The 16901-nt window shown below is 42.9% G+C and overlaps 1 protein-coding gene across 10 annotated transcripts in view; it reads right to left on the bottom strand.

The window, feature by feature from the left end:
- Positions 1–16901, bottom strand: part of prdm16 (PR domain containing 16) — a 164507-nt gene that overhangs the window by 6039 nt on the left and 141567 nt on the right. For 2 of the 10 annotated variants that reach the window (XM_049753497.1, XM_049753504.1), the window contains exons 4-14: positions 14822–14962; positions 10361–10463; positions 7952–8153; positions 7696–7861; positions 7367–7520; positions 5344–7015; positions 5127–5214; positions 3158–3330; positions 2964–3041; positions 1956–2125; positions 1110–1281 (exon numbers count right to left, since the gene is read on the bottom strand). In XM_049753497.1, coding sequence (XP_049609454.1) covers positions 1110–1281; positions 1956–2125; positions 2964–3041; positions 3158–3330; positions 5127–5214; positions 5344–7015; positions 7367–7520; positions 7696–7861; positions 7952–8153; positions 10361–10463; positions 14822–14962 — 3119 coding nt within the window. Of the gene's footprint in view, positions 1–1109; positions 1282–1955; positions 2126–2963; positions 3042–3157; positions 3331–5126; positions 5215–5343; positions 7016–7366; positions 7521–7695; positions 7862–7951; positions 8154–10360; positions 10464–11372; positions 11517–14821; positions 14963–16901 lie in introns of those variants that run through there. The other 8 variants (XM_049753501.1, XM_049753498.1, XM_049753502.1 and 5 more) reach the window with 8 other exon arrangements.

The following is a 16901-nucleotide window of genomic DNA, read 5'->3' as shown; positions in this document are numbered from 1 at the left end:
TGAATCTTTTATACATGCAATTAAAAAACTGGTCTTGAATGAACAAATCATGGCTGTTTTTCAGTTTTGTGTTTAGCATTAGCACCCACAAATAAATAGAAGATGAAAAGTTTTTTCATCTTCCATCCATCCATCCATTTTCTGAACCGCTTAGTCCCCACGGGGGTCGCGGGTGTGCTGGAGCCTATCCCAGCCGTCATCGGGCAGTAGGCGGGGGACACCCTGAACTGGTTGCCAGCCAATCGCAGGGCACACAGAGACAGACAACCAATCGCACTCACACTCACACCTAGGGACAATTTGGAGTGATCAATCGGCCTACCAAGCATGTTTTTGGAATGTGGGAGGACACTGGAGTGCCCGGAGAAAACCCACGCGGGCCCGGGGAGAACATGCAAACTCCACACAGGGAGGGCCGGAGGTGGAATCGAACCCGCACCCTCCTAACTGTGAGGCGGACGTGCTACCCAGTGCGCCACCGAGCTGCCCTGTTTTTTTTTTTTTTTTTTGTTCATCTTAATGTGAACAATTTTTTAGTTAAGGCTTGAGTGCAATAAACCTGAGTGGTGTCAGTTGGAATTCAAAACAAAACAAAACAAAACAAAACAAAACAAAACAAAACAAAACAAAACGAAAATATTTCTACTGACAAATGCCAGAAATCAACTCACATCTATTAGAGTAAAGCTTTATGATCCATTCTGTGATTTTGGTCACTCTTTCTGAATTTCAGAACTTCTCTGTCATGTCATGGAAGATTTTACATTGCCTCAGTCTGGTACCTTTGCTAAATTGTTTGTTATTTTAAACAACATTTCGTTCCATATACTCAGTTTATTAGAATGGCAAATAAAGGAAGTCTAAAGTCTAATTACGGCATTTTCTTCTTGCCAGCATTTTCCTCTTACCATCAAACTGTAATGCACTAGGGGGCACTGTGCATTAAGCACTGTGGACTAACTGCAACCATAAAAACAATGAGTTGACTGAAGACTGGAGTGACGATTACAGGTCTCTTTGAGGAAATAGTTGAGAGTTTGACACAAATTGCATAAATTCCCATCGCAACGTTTTCTGCATGATTATGTTTGTTTATTTTATTTTTTTACCTTTTGTCCGTGGAGCTGGAGGCCTGGTTCATCTCACTGTTGGAGATGAAGTTTCGGATTTCGGAGAAGTACGAGTCCTCCTTCTCATCTAAAAGTGCATGATTGTCTGGCTCGGAGTTTGGCGAGGAGATGGTGGTTCCTAGGTTGGAAAGCATCCCAGACTGTTGGCTCACTGGTGGGGAAAGTGTGCAGACATACACATCCGCGCACATTAATACATGCACAAACGATGTAATGTAAGCACGCACACAGGTAGACGCCGCATGTTTAGTTTAATATTCATCAGCCATATGAATATGAGTAGTGTGAGGAGTATAATCAGCGTTATTAAATCAAGCCATCTTCCCATCAGTAAAGATTTCAAACATGCTGATCAAACTACCTAATTTAAAAATGAAACTGTCAAATAATATAATAAATACATGCACTAAAAATATGTCTGTTGATGTCGCAGCAATTTACAAGATTTTAATGAGAAAAACAAAATGACGACTAATGACCATTTCTTGTTGGTTTATGGCCTCATTTTGAAATGTTGAGCAAACAAGGTTTATTCACTTTAAAATGTCACTAGAGTGGCAATCATAGATGCAGTGGATGACTTCCATGCTGGGCATAGAGAAGCTGTTTTTGGCAACGCATATGGAGAAATAAGTGTGAACTCTTGAATGAAGTGGCTTTCCCACTTTGCGTGTTATGGTTGTTTGCTTTCACGTCACTAAACATTTTATTAAGGGCAAGATTTAATATTTTCCAAATGGCTAATGTGTACCGTTCATAAGTCAGCCCATTAACAAGGCAAGTTAAATAACTCCAAATGAAGTCTCTATTAAGAGGGAGTCCTACCAGGAATGTTCTCATGCTCGTGCTTCTTGAGATGGCGGTCGAGGTTGGTCTGCTGACCGAAGCAGCGGTTGCACAGGTGACACTTGAAGGGTTTCTCCTTGTTGTGGATGTTGCGAACGTGGCGTTGCAGGTTCGACGAGATGCTGAATGAGCGGTCACAGTACTTGCACCTGTCAGGGCACACAGGAGAACCAGGGTGACCACCTACAATTTGGTTCATCATACAGTATAGGATCTCTGCATTTGCAACGTGGACATTCTATGTCAAAATCTAATAATTATAGAGTGGCACCTTGAGGAATGTGTTCATTTTGTTTTGTGACCACTTGGAACATTTGTGTCTTAAATCAAATTTCTCAATGGAATAAATGGAGATTTAATATGATTAATTAAATAGTACGCTGTAATTTTAAATTAGAGTAATCACATAAATAAATAGAATATGAACATTTACTAATAAAGAAAAAAGAATATTAGAAAAATTAGAAATAAAACTTTTTTGGCTTTAAATCAATGAACATTGTGCTGCTCTTTAAATTTGGAAATAAAACGGAGATGGTGGTGAGTAAACTGCAGTCATATTGTTGTTTTTTTATAGAGGATAAAGAATATATAACTGCCAGTATTGTTATATTTTACTGTTTTGATTCAGATATTCACTCCTTATAGGGGGGACACCAATGCAAGTTAGCCTATCTATGGGCTAACAAATGCCGTTTTTCTAAATAAATAACTAAATAACTAACTAAATAAATAAATTAATAGAAATCTGCTACAGTGAGAGAGAGAGTGCGCGCGCAAGAGAGAGAGAGAGAGAGAAAGAGAGAGAGAGAAAGAGAACATAACAAGAAACAAAGAGGATTGAGAAGCTTCAACCTTTCTACCTCCAATCTTTATAGAATGAGCAACTCATTCACATTGCCCACATGAGAAATAAATAATACATATAAATACACAAATAATACATAATACTAATAATACCTAACAATACCATAATACTAGAAATACCTGTAAGGCTGTTCGCCCGTGTGTGTTCGCAAGTGTCTGGTGAGGTTTGCCGAGCGAGGGAAGATTTTCCCACAGTACCTTCATGGGAGAATGAACAGAAAAACAGGAAGAGGAAAGAGTATAGACAAAAATATTTACATATTTGAGCATCCTTTGAAAAAAAACCATCATCGGCTACAAGGTGTGACACTGACCTGCAGGCATAGCGTTCCTTGCCCTTGCGGAGGATGGCATCCGAGAGAGAAGGAGGAGGGGAGCGGAAGTTGAAGAGTGGGTGAGCCGTATGTTGCAGTGAATTGGGCGGCATGTCCAGTTTTAGTGCACCAAAGCTTTCCAGTTTTTCTGTCATGTTCTCCATGGCAGACATCTGAGGAGATGAGGAGGGGGTGGTGTTTGTATGTGTTGAAAGAAAGATGTATAATGATGAATAAAAACAGACAAACATGTTGAATATATTGAGACAAATAGACGGTGGAAAGTAAGTTCCTCCCATCAGCATTTCAGCATTTGCCAAAAGTACATCCTCACAAAGTATCTTCTCCTCTCCCACTAGCCTCTCTTTTCTTGGCCATGTCCTCACATCTCTGGCGAGCTGGCTAAATGAGCCATTCAAGAGTTCCGTATGGCGCTGCACAATATGGTTTGAGATAACCCCAACTGATAGCTGCGGCCTTCCCCCGAGATACTTGTGAACAAAGGGGAGGTGGGGGGCAGGAGGTAGTTATGTAGGAGTTTATTTGCCAAAAACAGCTTACATCCTTCCTTTTTTAGTGAATACGGGACGGGAGAGACACAGGGACAGACATGCCGTCTCAATGTGTTTATTCACAGTCTGAGAACAAGCTAAGGGTGGGTGGGTGTGGGGGGTCTGATTTTGTCATGAAGACTGAATTAGTGGTGGCATTGTTTTTGGATCACTAGGAAGCTTACATGCTTAAAGAATAAGAATAAGATGAGAACACTTTATGTTAGGTGGATTATAACAAGAAATGGTATGTCACGGGACAACATGTAAAAAGGTTTAGAGTAATAAAAGCTTTTGTCTCATTTAGGCAGGGTGGTGGTTTGCATGTCTGCCTCGCAGTTCTGAGGTTTTGGGGTTCTAATTTAGGATCTGGACATTCTGTGTGGAGTCTGCATGTTCTCCCCATGTTTGCGTGGGTTTTCTCTTGGTACCGCTGGCTTCCTCCCACAATCCAAAAACATGCTTGTTAGGTTGATTGAAGACTTTAAATTGTGGCTGGTGATCAGTTTACCCTGCTTCTGCTTCTCGCCCAAAGTCAGCTGGGAAGAACTATTTGCAGAATTACTGTAGCTATAGCACCGCAGTGGTCATTGGTAATTAGAGAAAAAAATGTAAGATCATTTTTTTGGTTAGCATGCGAGGTAATCAATTTCTTCATTCATTGAACCAACCAAGTATATAGGAAAAAAAAAAACATTGAGTCCATCTGTCCACATATGCCTCAGATGTGTGTACTGCAAAGTCACAGTTGATAGAGGGCACAGATTTCCAGGTCAGATTTTAAGCAGTTTCCCCGACAAGAGCCCCTTATTCTCCTGGACACAAACACAGGATGTCCTTGATGGACACGGTGCTATTATCTAGCCAGCCAGTTCACGACAGAAATTTTTTTGGAGGGGGTTTAGGTTATGAGCTGGCCCGTGGGCTCCCACTACATGAAACAATGCCATGTCTAAGATTAGTGAGGATACAATTCAAGTGCTTACTATTCATTAAAAGAAAATAATATCATTCTTTGCGATCAAGATTTGTACAGGCAGAGTCTGGGGACAGTCGAACAATGTGCGTGATTATCAAAGGGGCTGCAATAACAGGCTGTGTCTTCTGAAAAAGGTAGCGTGACCAAGTACACAGGCGCCATTCAATAAACAAAGGAAGAAGTCATACAGCCCTTGAGAACATAACATCAACAGTGTGGAATGATGGTGCGCGGAGCCCAATCAATTCAGGTTGTAGCAGTGTGGGAGGGAGAAGAGACGGATATTCACATCATGTACCTTTTGTGTAACATCAATACTTGATCACGTGTGGTAATAATCAGAAATACCTCAGAGGTGGTTCTTACGATTTCAGAGTAGCACGTGCAATATTTAGCATACTTATTCTGGCACATGTATGTTGTTTTAATGTAGGTCTACCTGCGGATGAAAGAGCTGCGTTGAAGGCCTGAGGAACTTCTCCTTCAGAGCTCCTACAGGGTCAAGTAGCTTCCTTTTCTCCACCCTGCTGGACCAACAGCAAGGCAGAGGGTTACATACCAAGGTCAGGTATCATCTGCAAAATCTAATGCCTCGCTCGAAAGACGTTTGACACATGTGTAAGTAATGCCTTGTGGTCTAATCGGGGTAGAAATACCTGTATATTGGGTCCATGAAGAAAGCGGAAGGTTTGGCGTAGTGCAGAGGAGGTGGTTGGTGTTGCTGTGCCTGTTGGTGCGGTACAATTGGGGATTGATGCAGTGACTGGGAGTGAGGAATTGGAAAACTGGGACTTTCATCCTTGATGGACACTCCCTTTCCAATTCCATAGATGTGGTTCTTTTGATTTTGCGCTTCGACTGCCATACCGTTGTGACTTCCTCGGCTTCTGTTGTTAATACTGAGGTCTAATGGTTGTTCCTCGCTGCCAGATATTACTGAAGAGCCTCTGCTACTGCCAGTATTTGTGTTTGGGTTTGAGGGGTTAACTGGAGTTGGAGGAGATAACTTGGTCTCCTTGGGCTTCGTACTGAGATCAAATGGTGATTCTACAGCGGGGACAGGCGCGCCGAGTGCACCAGAAACCATCTTATGTAGCTGCTCACGAGGCGACTTGGGATCTCCCTTAAAGAACAGGCCAGAGGTGAGGGCACCTCGCTCACTGCTAAAGGGGTACAGGGAGTTGTGGAAATTGGGTAGGAACTGGAAGGGGAACATGGAGTGGTAGGGCAATGGACCCATCTTCTTCTCTTGATGAAGACCTATCAAGCCGGGCCCGAAATATTTCTCAGCTATAGAAGCAATGGCTTTGATGGAATCGGTGGTGGCTACGTTAGCATTCGCGGTGGTGGGTGGCAGCGCTTGCTCATCAGGTGGGGGGAAGAAAGAGTGCTGGGTTGACACTGATGAAAAAAAGGGACGGTTGATGGAGAGGTTCCCTGAATTAGACACCGCTGGAATCACAGCACTGTTTGCCTCCTCTAACTGGTGGCCATCTTGCCTTGATAGGACCACAGGCGGCTTTCTTCTTTTGCCATTATGCTCACGTTCACTATCTCCATCACTCTCCAGGTCAGAACCATCACCTGAGACCGTACCAGTTGTGGTGTCCAAATCTGTCCCACTTGTGGTGTTAACATCTTCCAGGTCACTGCCATCTGAAATGTCTGCCATCTTAGATTTAGTCTTTACCTCTCCACCAGAGGACAAATCTAGTTTACTCTCGCTATCTTTGTCCTCAGTCAGACTTAAACCGTTGCCACCATTACCATTTGTCGAGCTAACTAAAGATAATGGAGGGCCATCTAGAGGACTCTGAGGCAGTTTGACTTCTTGAGTACTGTTGCCAAGGGGCGTCTTCATCATTGGACTAGCTGGCAATAGAGGCGGTCGTGGATACAGTGATGGAGGAAAGATGCCTGGGAAACCATGCGGGAGGGATGGGAAACCGTGGGGCCCTGCGGAGAATGGCAAACCAGCATGAGGATGAGGTCTGGACGGAAAGTAGTCGGGGAAGCCCAAACTGGACTGGTTGAGACCCGAAAGGTGAGGATGGTGGGACTTGGCCTTAGCCATAATTGGACTGGAGCTCATGGGAATACCGGGATTGAACATTCCTGTTGGAGAGCCGTAATGGTTTTTGCCCTCGCAGAAGCGCCGGTGCTTGTTTAGGGAGGAGGTAGTGCTGAACAACTGGCCACAGTCCTTGCACTTGATCTGAGTTCGGCAGTCGGCATGCATACGCTTGTGGCGGCAGAGGTTGGAGAACTGGGTGTAGGATTTGTGGCACACCTCACCTGGGGGTACAAGAAGATGCAGCCCATCAGGGCCTGGTTAAACCCTTTTTAACACTGTCTCTAACTGTGTAAACCAAATTGACCACGACATACACAAGCAACATGTGAATGGGAGTTTGGGATGAAAACATCAAGCAAAGACTTGCTGCCTTCATGTAAAGTCGGAAATAGTGAAGTTGAGTCCAACACAATGTACAGATTTTTCATAAGGCCGTACGGTTGAATCGATGAATGCAAAGATAAACTTTGGACTCGTGTGTTTGGTTCAGAAGACTCACACAAGATAAAAAGCAATGTAAAGAAAAGATTCATATAGAAAAGTACAAGGTGGCATCAAATCCAGAGACTGACATCAAAGTTGAACCAAACAGGACTCTCACTTACAGATAAAAGGTTTGACACTGCTGTGGATGTGCTTATGCTGTTTGAGGCCTGACGAAGTGGCAAATGTCTTGCCACACTCGGGACAAGTGTGAGCTCGAGCCCCCACGTGTTGAGAGCGGATGTGACGCTGGAGATTGCTGGGATCTGTGAAGACCTGTGATGAACAAAATTGATACAAATAGTATGTATTTCATTGTCACATTTCATGAACTTTTCCGCACTTTTATTGTGACGGAATATCTTTACATTTACTTTTAGGACTGACAATGAAACCAAATCGAGCAGAATTTCTGATCAGGTAAAGTCTGTGTGTCCAGTTCACCACTTACGTGCCGGGTTTGCTGTACCTTATCACAATTTTCACACTCAAAGCGCTTGCCGCTGTCATGTGACATCTGGTGACGAATGAGGTTGGACTTCCAGTTGAAAGCTTTGGGACACTGGTCACACTTGTACTCCCGTTCTTCTGTGTGGACTATCATGTGCTGACCCAGACTTCATGTGGACAGAACAAGCGTAATGAACCAAATTGAGCTTTTACAACACTTTGTAAGATCCTACTGGCGCTGTCACAATGTAGTTCACCTGTACTCGTTTGGAAAGATCTTCTCACAGTCTTTACACTCATGGACGGGCTCATCGCTGTCCTCCCGCTCCTGTTTGAAGTCTTCTCTGAGGGTGTCAAAGATGGAGCCTGCACTAGAGCAGGAATATTTTTGGTGTCGCCGCAACTCGAGAGTTGATGAGAACAATTCGTCACAGTCTTCACAGCGATACACCTGCTCATCTGTGTGCACAAAACACAAGATGCAGCGCTCGAGTCACTACAATAGCCTTTACAATCAAATACATATTAAAAGTGTCATATCTTATTAAATTTTTTTCCCCAAAAAATTAAGCACAGCGACTTTACTAAATTCAGCGTTTGAATAATAGTGGGCCTAATTGTAACTATTCTATGGATCAATAATGTATCTTTTGATGATTTGTATCAGTTCATCAATCGATATCGTCATTAGCATCAATTGTCTCTCTCACTGGGTTAGTTACAGCTAAATTGACTCTCAATTAGGTGGTAAAACCAACAACCCAACCATCGACAATTGCATAAAATGGAAATCAATTAGCCGTGAAATATATAGCCTTCATTAACACCGTTAATTGCTTGTTAGGGAAAGTGTTGCAGGGGCTCCATGTGTAGACGGGAAACAATAGAGCCCAGTCTGTCCCTTCCATGTTGATAACCTTTACAATTCTTCTCACCAATGAGGTCAAACACATAAAAACTCAGGCCAGTCCTTTCAATAGCGAGTTCCTGAGCCCGTGTCCAAGTTGAACAGCTCGGGGAGGGAAGCCCAGCGGAGACTCTTTGTGCACATCAATAAGCGTACGTGCGCGAACAATTTCCAAAAAGGAATACGGTGTGCCTCGAGGAATAGAGGTAGGCAGGGACACGGTGGCGCCAAAAGCACCCACCTGCCAACCCACAACGTATACACCCATCCATCATTTGAATGGGTTTATCGGCAGGCAGCGAAGTATACAGTGCAACGCTCGGCTCATATTCTACTGCGACCGCTTATCCAGCTGGACCTTCTTGGGCACATTAAAAGAGCATTAGCGTAGCAACGGCCGTGTATCCAACCTTGATGAGGAGGACAAATGACCTGCTGGCCAATGGGCAATTACACTGGGTTAAAGAGCTCTACTAAATTGCACACTTTGACACCAGCGTGCATATGTTCCAAAGAAAGTGTATTTTGATATTTGGTTCTCTTTGCAACTTTCAAAAAGAAAACAAATGACTCACGAATTAAAATGGATTTTCTTTTGCTCATCTCAGTGGGGCTGGTGGGTTTTAAAGGGAATGCTAATGACTCTGGGGGATATGATTGGAAAGACGATTATGTGTAGTTTAGCAGCTAATCTGGGACCATGGGTGACGTCTCAAGGGGCTCCTCAAGTTCTTTACTCTAAATTCCCGCTCCGATAAATCCCATGCAGAAAGCACACTGCGCTAGGACTCAGAAAAATATTAGAGTAGAATAAATTGTTTTTATGGCTGATCCTCTCATTTTACGCATATTCACAAACAAAATTACTTTTTATTGCAGACTTTTTATTAGCCTGCTTCCTCTTTTTATGCCCTCTATTAATTAAAACAGCCGCAAGCACACGCACACGTATACACTTGCGGCGCGCACAAGCAAACGTGCGCACGCCACGTGCCCGCGCATACGCCCCCCCCACACGCGCGTGCGGACGTACACGCGCAGACGCGCGCGCACACACCCGTACACACGCGAATGCTGAACAAACCATTTACACTCAGTCACTTCTATTTAACAATTGGGCTCGCACACGTCCTTAGTTTCCCGTGGATATATTTGCATATTGAACAGATCTTGCATGTAGGAAAAACTACGAACTGAATTTTTTATCAATGCACTGGTAAATGGCTGAAATAGTGTGTGTGTGTGTGTGTGTGTGTGTGTGTGTGTGTGTGTGTGTGTGAGAGAGAGAGAGAGAGAGAGAGAGAAGAGAGAGAGAGAGAGAGAGAGAGCGAGAGCTAGAGAGACAGAGAGAAAAAGTGTGTTTATTTTTTAAAAGATAAAATTATATCATTTAAAAACTGTAGCTTATGTTAGAACAAGTGTAATCATGAATTTGAATTATGTGGATGGTTTTATAGTGTGAGGTTGATAATAAATTGGAAATCATTTAAGTTCTAACGATTTTCCCTCCCTGTTGTATTCGGTGAAATAAAACAAATGTGCGCGTTTATTGGAAATTCCCTTAAAATGTGACTTTAAGTGCCACTGGTTTTTGATTTAACAATTGAAATAATTTGCTTCTTTTTTTTTTCGTCCAAATGAGCAGCAGCGAGCAGTGCGTGAAGTGGTATGCACGGCGCACAGTGCGCCCAAGTAAAACAGGCCGCAGTTTTGGAGAGAGTTTAAATTGTGAGCTAATGAGGCACATTAGTCTTCTTACCTTGCAAGTTGGGTGCCATGGATCCCTCCGGGAAAATGCCGTCCTTCATATAAACTAAAAGCTCCTCCCCTGCATCTATGTCTCGGACAGCTTTGTAATAAATCTACGGAGAGAAAGAGAGAGAGAGAGAGAGAGAAGGAGAATTGTTATTAAAAAAAAAAAAAAAAGCCGAGGTCAAAATCATTCGAAATGAGAGGCCTTGTCCCTGATTGAGACATAAATACAGCAGGTTACCTGCTCACTCTAGCTGTAAAAGAGTAAAATCAATGTGATAAACTTTTTTCAGCGCGATCGAAACAAAACCAGTCTCCACAATTGACAGCACACGCTGACTCATCTTAAAATGTATTAAAATATTTTTGATATGAATCAATCAACGAATACTTTTAGAAAACGTCTGCAAACGTCTATAGGCGCTTGTGCAATTGCTCTAAATTGCAGCGGCAACTAAATGTACGCTTCAGAATTTCAAAATTAAAACCTTCTACATAATTTATTGCAAATTGCTTAAGATTTTTAGGTATGTTTAATAAAATAAGAGTAACATCCTTGTAGCTACAGGGGGGCAACCCATCGTGAACATTTATCAGACACAATTTCTAAAGCATAGAACAAAATGCATGCACACATTAAACATTTAAAACAGCAACGTGAATAGCCAAGTTATCAAGTACAAACAGATCCATATAGAGCAGAGTGAGTCAGTAGCCTTTTATTAAAGAAATCATTTCTGCGCGGACAAGTTCGCAAAGCCTGCCATGTGAAGTTGGGCCACATGAGGGCTCTCAACACTAACTGAAGGCCGTGTGGGCCAGAGCGCCCCCCCCCCCCCCCCCCCCACACACACACACACTCGCAGAAGCACACAACTAACTTTGAAGAGTTGCATGACAAAGCCGATACGACACATTATTATTATTATTATTATTATTATTATTATTATTATTATTATTATTATTATTATTATTATTATTATTATTATTATTATTATTATTCATAGTAGTGGCCTGACCTTTTTTTTCTCCGTGAGGCGGAATAGTTGAGAAAGTTGCGCGGCGGTGCGGAGAGCCTCCAGTTGCACTAGCACTTGGGTCCCGGTGGAGTTGGCAACGCAACCCATACTCGCTCCACCGCAACTCCCAGTCCCGGCCGGGAACCGGGCCGATGGAGCAAACGAAGCCGGCCGAACCTCAGAAGTCGCGGAACGTCCCGGCAGTCTTGCGCACGCCAGGTGACACGTTCGACGAGTTTGCCTCCTTGAACTGGTGTACTGCCGTCGCTCGTAGTTTTCTTTAATCTAGTCTCCGAGCGTCTTTAAAGATGATGATGATGAGTCGCTCTCTCTCTCTTTCTCTCTTTTCGTGGTTCCTCCTCACGACCCCCGGTGCGCTCTCTCTCTCTCTCTCTCTCTCTCTCTCTCTCTCTTCTCTCTCTCTCTCTCTCTCTCTCTCTCTCTCTCTCTCTCTCTCTCTCTCTCTCTCTCTCTCTCTCCCTCTCTCGCTCTCTCTCTCTCACTGGTTTACGCTCATTTTCTTTCTGTGTCGCTCTCTCTCGCTCTCTCTGTGGTCCCCCCGTCGGCCACTCCTACTCGTCTTATCTTGGCACGGAGGACCCCTCCCCGCAGGTCCGAGCACCCCTCCACCCCCATCAACAGCACGCATCTAATATTGATGTGCGTAATGGATAAATGCAAACCCAAGTGACCCGCACACGCTCACTCCCGACCAGATATACGCACGTCGACATACATACAAAATACACGCGCAGAGAAAAATCCTATCTAAAGACAAGCAATTGGAAATATTCACACGAATATTGTTCGTATAAGAATAAGAATAAGAATAAGAATAAGAATAAAAACGAAACTTAATGTTAAAGGTAACGATGTACTTTATAGTTATGTTTTTATTTTTAATGACAATTGATAAAAGAAAAAAATCACAGGTGAAATGGGGAAAAACATTTTAAGTTTAAAATGAGTTTAAAACATATTGTTTACTGGAGTATTAAAAATGTTTTTTTTTAATTGGCGTAAATGTCTTATAATAAATAAACTAATTGAAGCATAACAACGGCTATTTTACAATATCCTGTGTGTGTGTGTGTGTCTGTGTGTGTGCGTGTGCGTGTGTTTGTGTGTGTGTGTACTTGTACGTGTGTGTATTCTACACGTGTATGTGTTTCCTTATACAGTAGGGCCCACACACTCAGATCAGTCCTGACCTCCCCTCATCTCTGTCCAGTGTCCAGAGAAAAAGAGGGCACATCGATCAACGCCAGCTGCAAGTCGCACAGTAAACCCCCTGTGGGCCTAGACACACACACAGACACCTTCTGTGTGTGTCTATTGATGAATCCATCCAGGGGTGAAAGGGCAGATCAAACAGGGCTCACAGCGCTTCCCAACACAACAGAGTGAGTAGTAGGTGGACATACTGTATAGTTTTTCATCAAATCAACCCACCTTAGCCCCAACTTATTGCAACAATCCCAACATTTTCACCCTCACTGGATGCAACATTGCCTCAGCCACTGAACAGGTGCTCTACATTTTTAGACAGAGAAGAATTGGGAGGCCATCGTTAAAGGGCTTTAAATATTAGTGGGAGGGTAATCCACCGTTCACAAAATAAAAAGAAGCCTAATTGAATGATACCAAGCTAAATTAATTGCCTACAATGTTCCATATATGTTCATCTTACAACATAAAGTCATACACAAACAGACTCGGCCCTTTTGTTTTTCTTTTCTTTCAAGGCCTGCATTTGAATTTGCAGAGTGCACACATTTCCTTAAACTCATGCATTGTGAATGTAAAAGAGCAGAGAAGGCAAATCACTGAAACAAAAAACAACAACAAAACATTTTAGCACTGAGTGGCCATGTGTTGTGGCGTGTGTAAATAAAAGATGGGCTCATAACTGTGACGAACCACTGGCCAGGAAAACAAAAGCAAAGCCATTTGCCAGGTACAAACTGCAAAACGCATCAAAAAGCAACAGAACACGTGACCTTTACTGGGTCCAGTAAGTCTGCACAATTTTCTGTGGTGCACTGATTCTTTCATTTGACAATGTACGGCAGTGGCAGGGGGCACTGATGTGAAAATCTTAAAAGGATTAGGCAGGTTGGTGTCGCCAGCCAATTGGTGCTTGTCAATCTCAGAGGCCCCCGTGTGTTCCTTCTGACTTGCTCTGAGCCGGGTTGCTTTTTCTTTCTAAATGTCTGAATCTTAAACGGACACGGTGGCCCGTCCCCTCCATGTGACAGAGTGACAGGTGGCAGGTCAAGACTCGAGGACGAAGAAAGGAGACAAAAGGCGGGCGAGGCACGAGGAGTACCCGGCTATGCAGGCAGGGATTAAGAAACAAATAAGAGTGGAGTGACAGGAATGTGGAAACACACAAGCCAGTTCTATGGGAGCATTCGGCTCCTGTCGTACCACTGTCATGTCGCATGTCATGTCATCTCCCATCATTCAAGGGCAAGTTTGACTTCTCTTTGCATATGCATAAAGTTACATTCTGATTGCTCATTCAAATACACCACACACGCGAAGAAGTCACTAAACTCTTTGACCAATTCATGATATTGTCTCGAAAGCGGGGAACACAAATACTGATGATGCCGCTTTCAACTTGTCCCATCAAACCATGAGTCATTCTCATGACTTGTTTGGCACAGTTTTTCATGCCGGATGCCCCTCCTGAGTCAAACGACCACATGATTATAATTGAATAGACCAAAGAGGTCTGAGCTGCAACAGTTGTACAGTAAGAAACACAACGTTGACGCAATTGACAATGGCATTACACACACGGACAATTACTACAAGATAAGAAAATATGGAGTAAGTCTTCACATCCATCGTTGATCACCATCGCTTTCTCTTCTCATAACAAATAACCTTCACCAACATTGATTAGAACGCTTGGTTTGGTCGGCAGCTGAGTTCTAATTTCTCTGTTCACACCTGACCAAACCAATTACATAGAGGAAAACTTGAACTCAAGTTTGTTCTAAGAATAAATGACAAAGAGTGTGTCTAGCGCAAACCCTGATTGTTTCATTATTAGCTCAAATAAACTGGCCCACACTTAAGTGTATTTACAAATCTCTATGACAGTGCGAAGAAGGGACAAATAGCAAGCAAATGGATTATTACACATCACTGGGTGAAGGTTTTATGAGTCAGATGAGTCTTGGACCGTCTTTAAGCTTCGTTCCATGTGTCACTTCCTAATAACGCTGGAAATCTGCCTAGTGACAGCCACACAATAGAAGTGTTTCTTGGTCATTACCCGACAACATTTTTTGCAGCCACAATGGCAAGCACACAACCCGCTAATCACTCTTAGTGGATGGGAAACAGGAAAGCAAAGCAGCATTCGCTGTCGTTGGACAACGACACCACAACGATGTGTCTCTTATGCGGGATCCAAATCCAAGCGGGACACTCACCTGGTCTCCAGTGAGGTGGCAGGCGACGAGATTCTGCTCCTCAAATGAAGGGGCGGAGCGGACATACTTGAGCCAGCTGTTGCTAGGGCTGTCCGGGCCTGTGTCCAGCGCAAACTTGATGTTGCCCATGTCGTCCACCACCTGTTTAGGCACAACAGGTTTAGTTTTAGAAAAGTTCGTTACCACTCAGTTAACAAAGCATTCAAAGTTTGCTTCAACCAGGAGGAGTTTGATAAAAATTCAAATGGGGTTGATCAGTCACTTTCCAAATGCAAAGCAGAAACAGGGCAGCTAACCTTGTTATGCCTGACAAACGAAAGCAGAAAGGAGGGAAGGGGACCATAATGGCAAAAGCAAGGAGGAGTTGACTAACTTTGACTTGTCAAAAGACTTTCTCTGGCACATATTGATCACCCTTTGTAACCCCTACAGACCTCCGGAGACAGGAAAAGAGGGATTTCACAGAAAATGACAGAGGATGGACGTATGTGAGAGGAAGTGGATGGAAAAAGAAGGGCTTGTAGCACATGAGGAAGGAAGGCGTTAACAATGGACTATTTCTTAAAAATATCAATGTAACATTGAATTATGCTAGGAGGAGCTTCGCGGCATGGCAAACGAATACATTTGAAAAGTGTTTTCATCTTATGTGGCCCATCGTCCATGCTCCAGAGCATTGAGATGCAAATATTAAAAATAATATTTAAAAGAGAAAATCTCACTTCCGCTTGATTCTCACTTCCACATTATCTGGAAAAAAATCTGCGAAACTGGAGGATGTGTATTTTGTGAATAGACACGTATGAGTATTTTGGGACCAAAATAACAATGGTGGCCCACAGAGCGATGACATTAAATTATAATCTCCCATTTAAAATGAATACAGGTATTAAGATGAGTTCAGATGAGAACTGGTGAGACAAGCAGTTGGTGCACGCGTGTGGTGTTTCTCCACTAAGCACCGTCGGCAACAACCGGCCAGACAGGCACATGGCTGTGATTCTCTCGTTTTTGCAAATCTGTGTGATGAGAATTGTTTGACACTGTTTGTCGTCTGTATTTGAAATGTGTCCAAAACGAAAAGGAATAACAACATTCACTTCTTTAAACATTCCAAGCTCATCCAGTCTACCGAGCAAAGCTCGACATTCTAATTTCACCCCCATGCTGCATGTAATATCATGCCTCGGTGTATCATTCCCCCCGAGAAAACTCGCCTGAGACAGATCAACTGGGCAAATTACAACTCCCAATCAGACCGGTTGAGAGATGGCCTCCACTGAGCGCTACGTTTCTAATCGCGGTGAATAGAAAGACATCAAGGTGCGATGGAGAAGAACCAACAAGTCGCTAGACGGTTTTAGATGTGCGCCGTTCATGAACTCAAAGAACTAGCCACATTTTCCAAAGCTGTGTTTTTTTTTTTTTTCCTGCTCGTAAAATGTAAACGGTCATGTTCTTGTTTTGTGTGTGAAAAGGATGCAGGTGTCGAGTTTGGAGGGTAAATATGTAAAAGTGTCTGGTCGGAGGTGTGAAAGAACTGGTGCAAGTGTGCTTGTCCAGATACCTGGCCTGAACAATTATATTGAAATTGACACTGCAAAGTAGTCAAATGCAAATTTCAAATCACAAAGATTGCAATTTGGGGTGGGGTGGCTGGTTTGTTTTAATTGGTCGGACGGTTGGCTTTACTTTATATGAGTGTAGCATTAATGCTGTTCAAACCACACTTGTTTGGTAGATTTTTGTGAAGTTGTCGAATGCTTAAAATACTGGAAATGAAAATGCTTAGTATATAATTTCAACTGAAAGAAGATAAACTGTTTTGATATTGATTTATGGGTACACATTTATTCTAGCATTTGCTTAACCTACGAGACCAAACCATCTGGCATTGTTTATTGTTGTATATATGAATTTATTACTTGTTTGTTAAAAAATACATGCGAAAATGACTTTCAAAAAAACAATAATTGCAAATCAAATCGCAATTGCAATATTGAGAAAAAAATACAAATTATATTAAAGAAGAGTGCACTTGGCAAAGGGGAACCAAATATATAGTGAGAGCTAGAGGAGG

This window comes from Syngnathus scovelli, chromosome 2 (assembly GCF_024217435.2).
Source record: "Syngnathus scovelli strain Florida chromosome 2, RoL_Ssco_1.2, whole genome shotgun sequence".
In the NCBI taxonomy this organism is placed as follows: Eukaryota; Metazoa; Chordata; class Actinopteri; order Syngnathiformes; family Syngnathidae; genus Syngnathus; species Syngnathus scovelli.
Note: the sequence above shows the minus strand (reverse complement) of the source record. Positions and strands in the feature narration are given on the sequence as shown.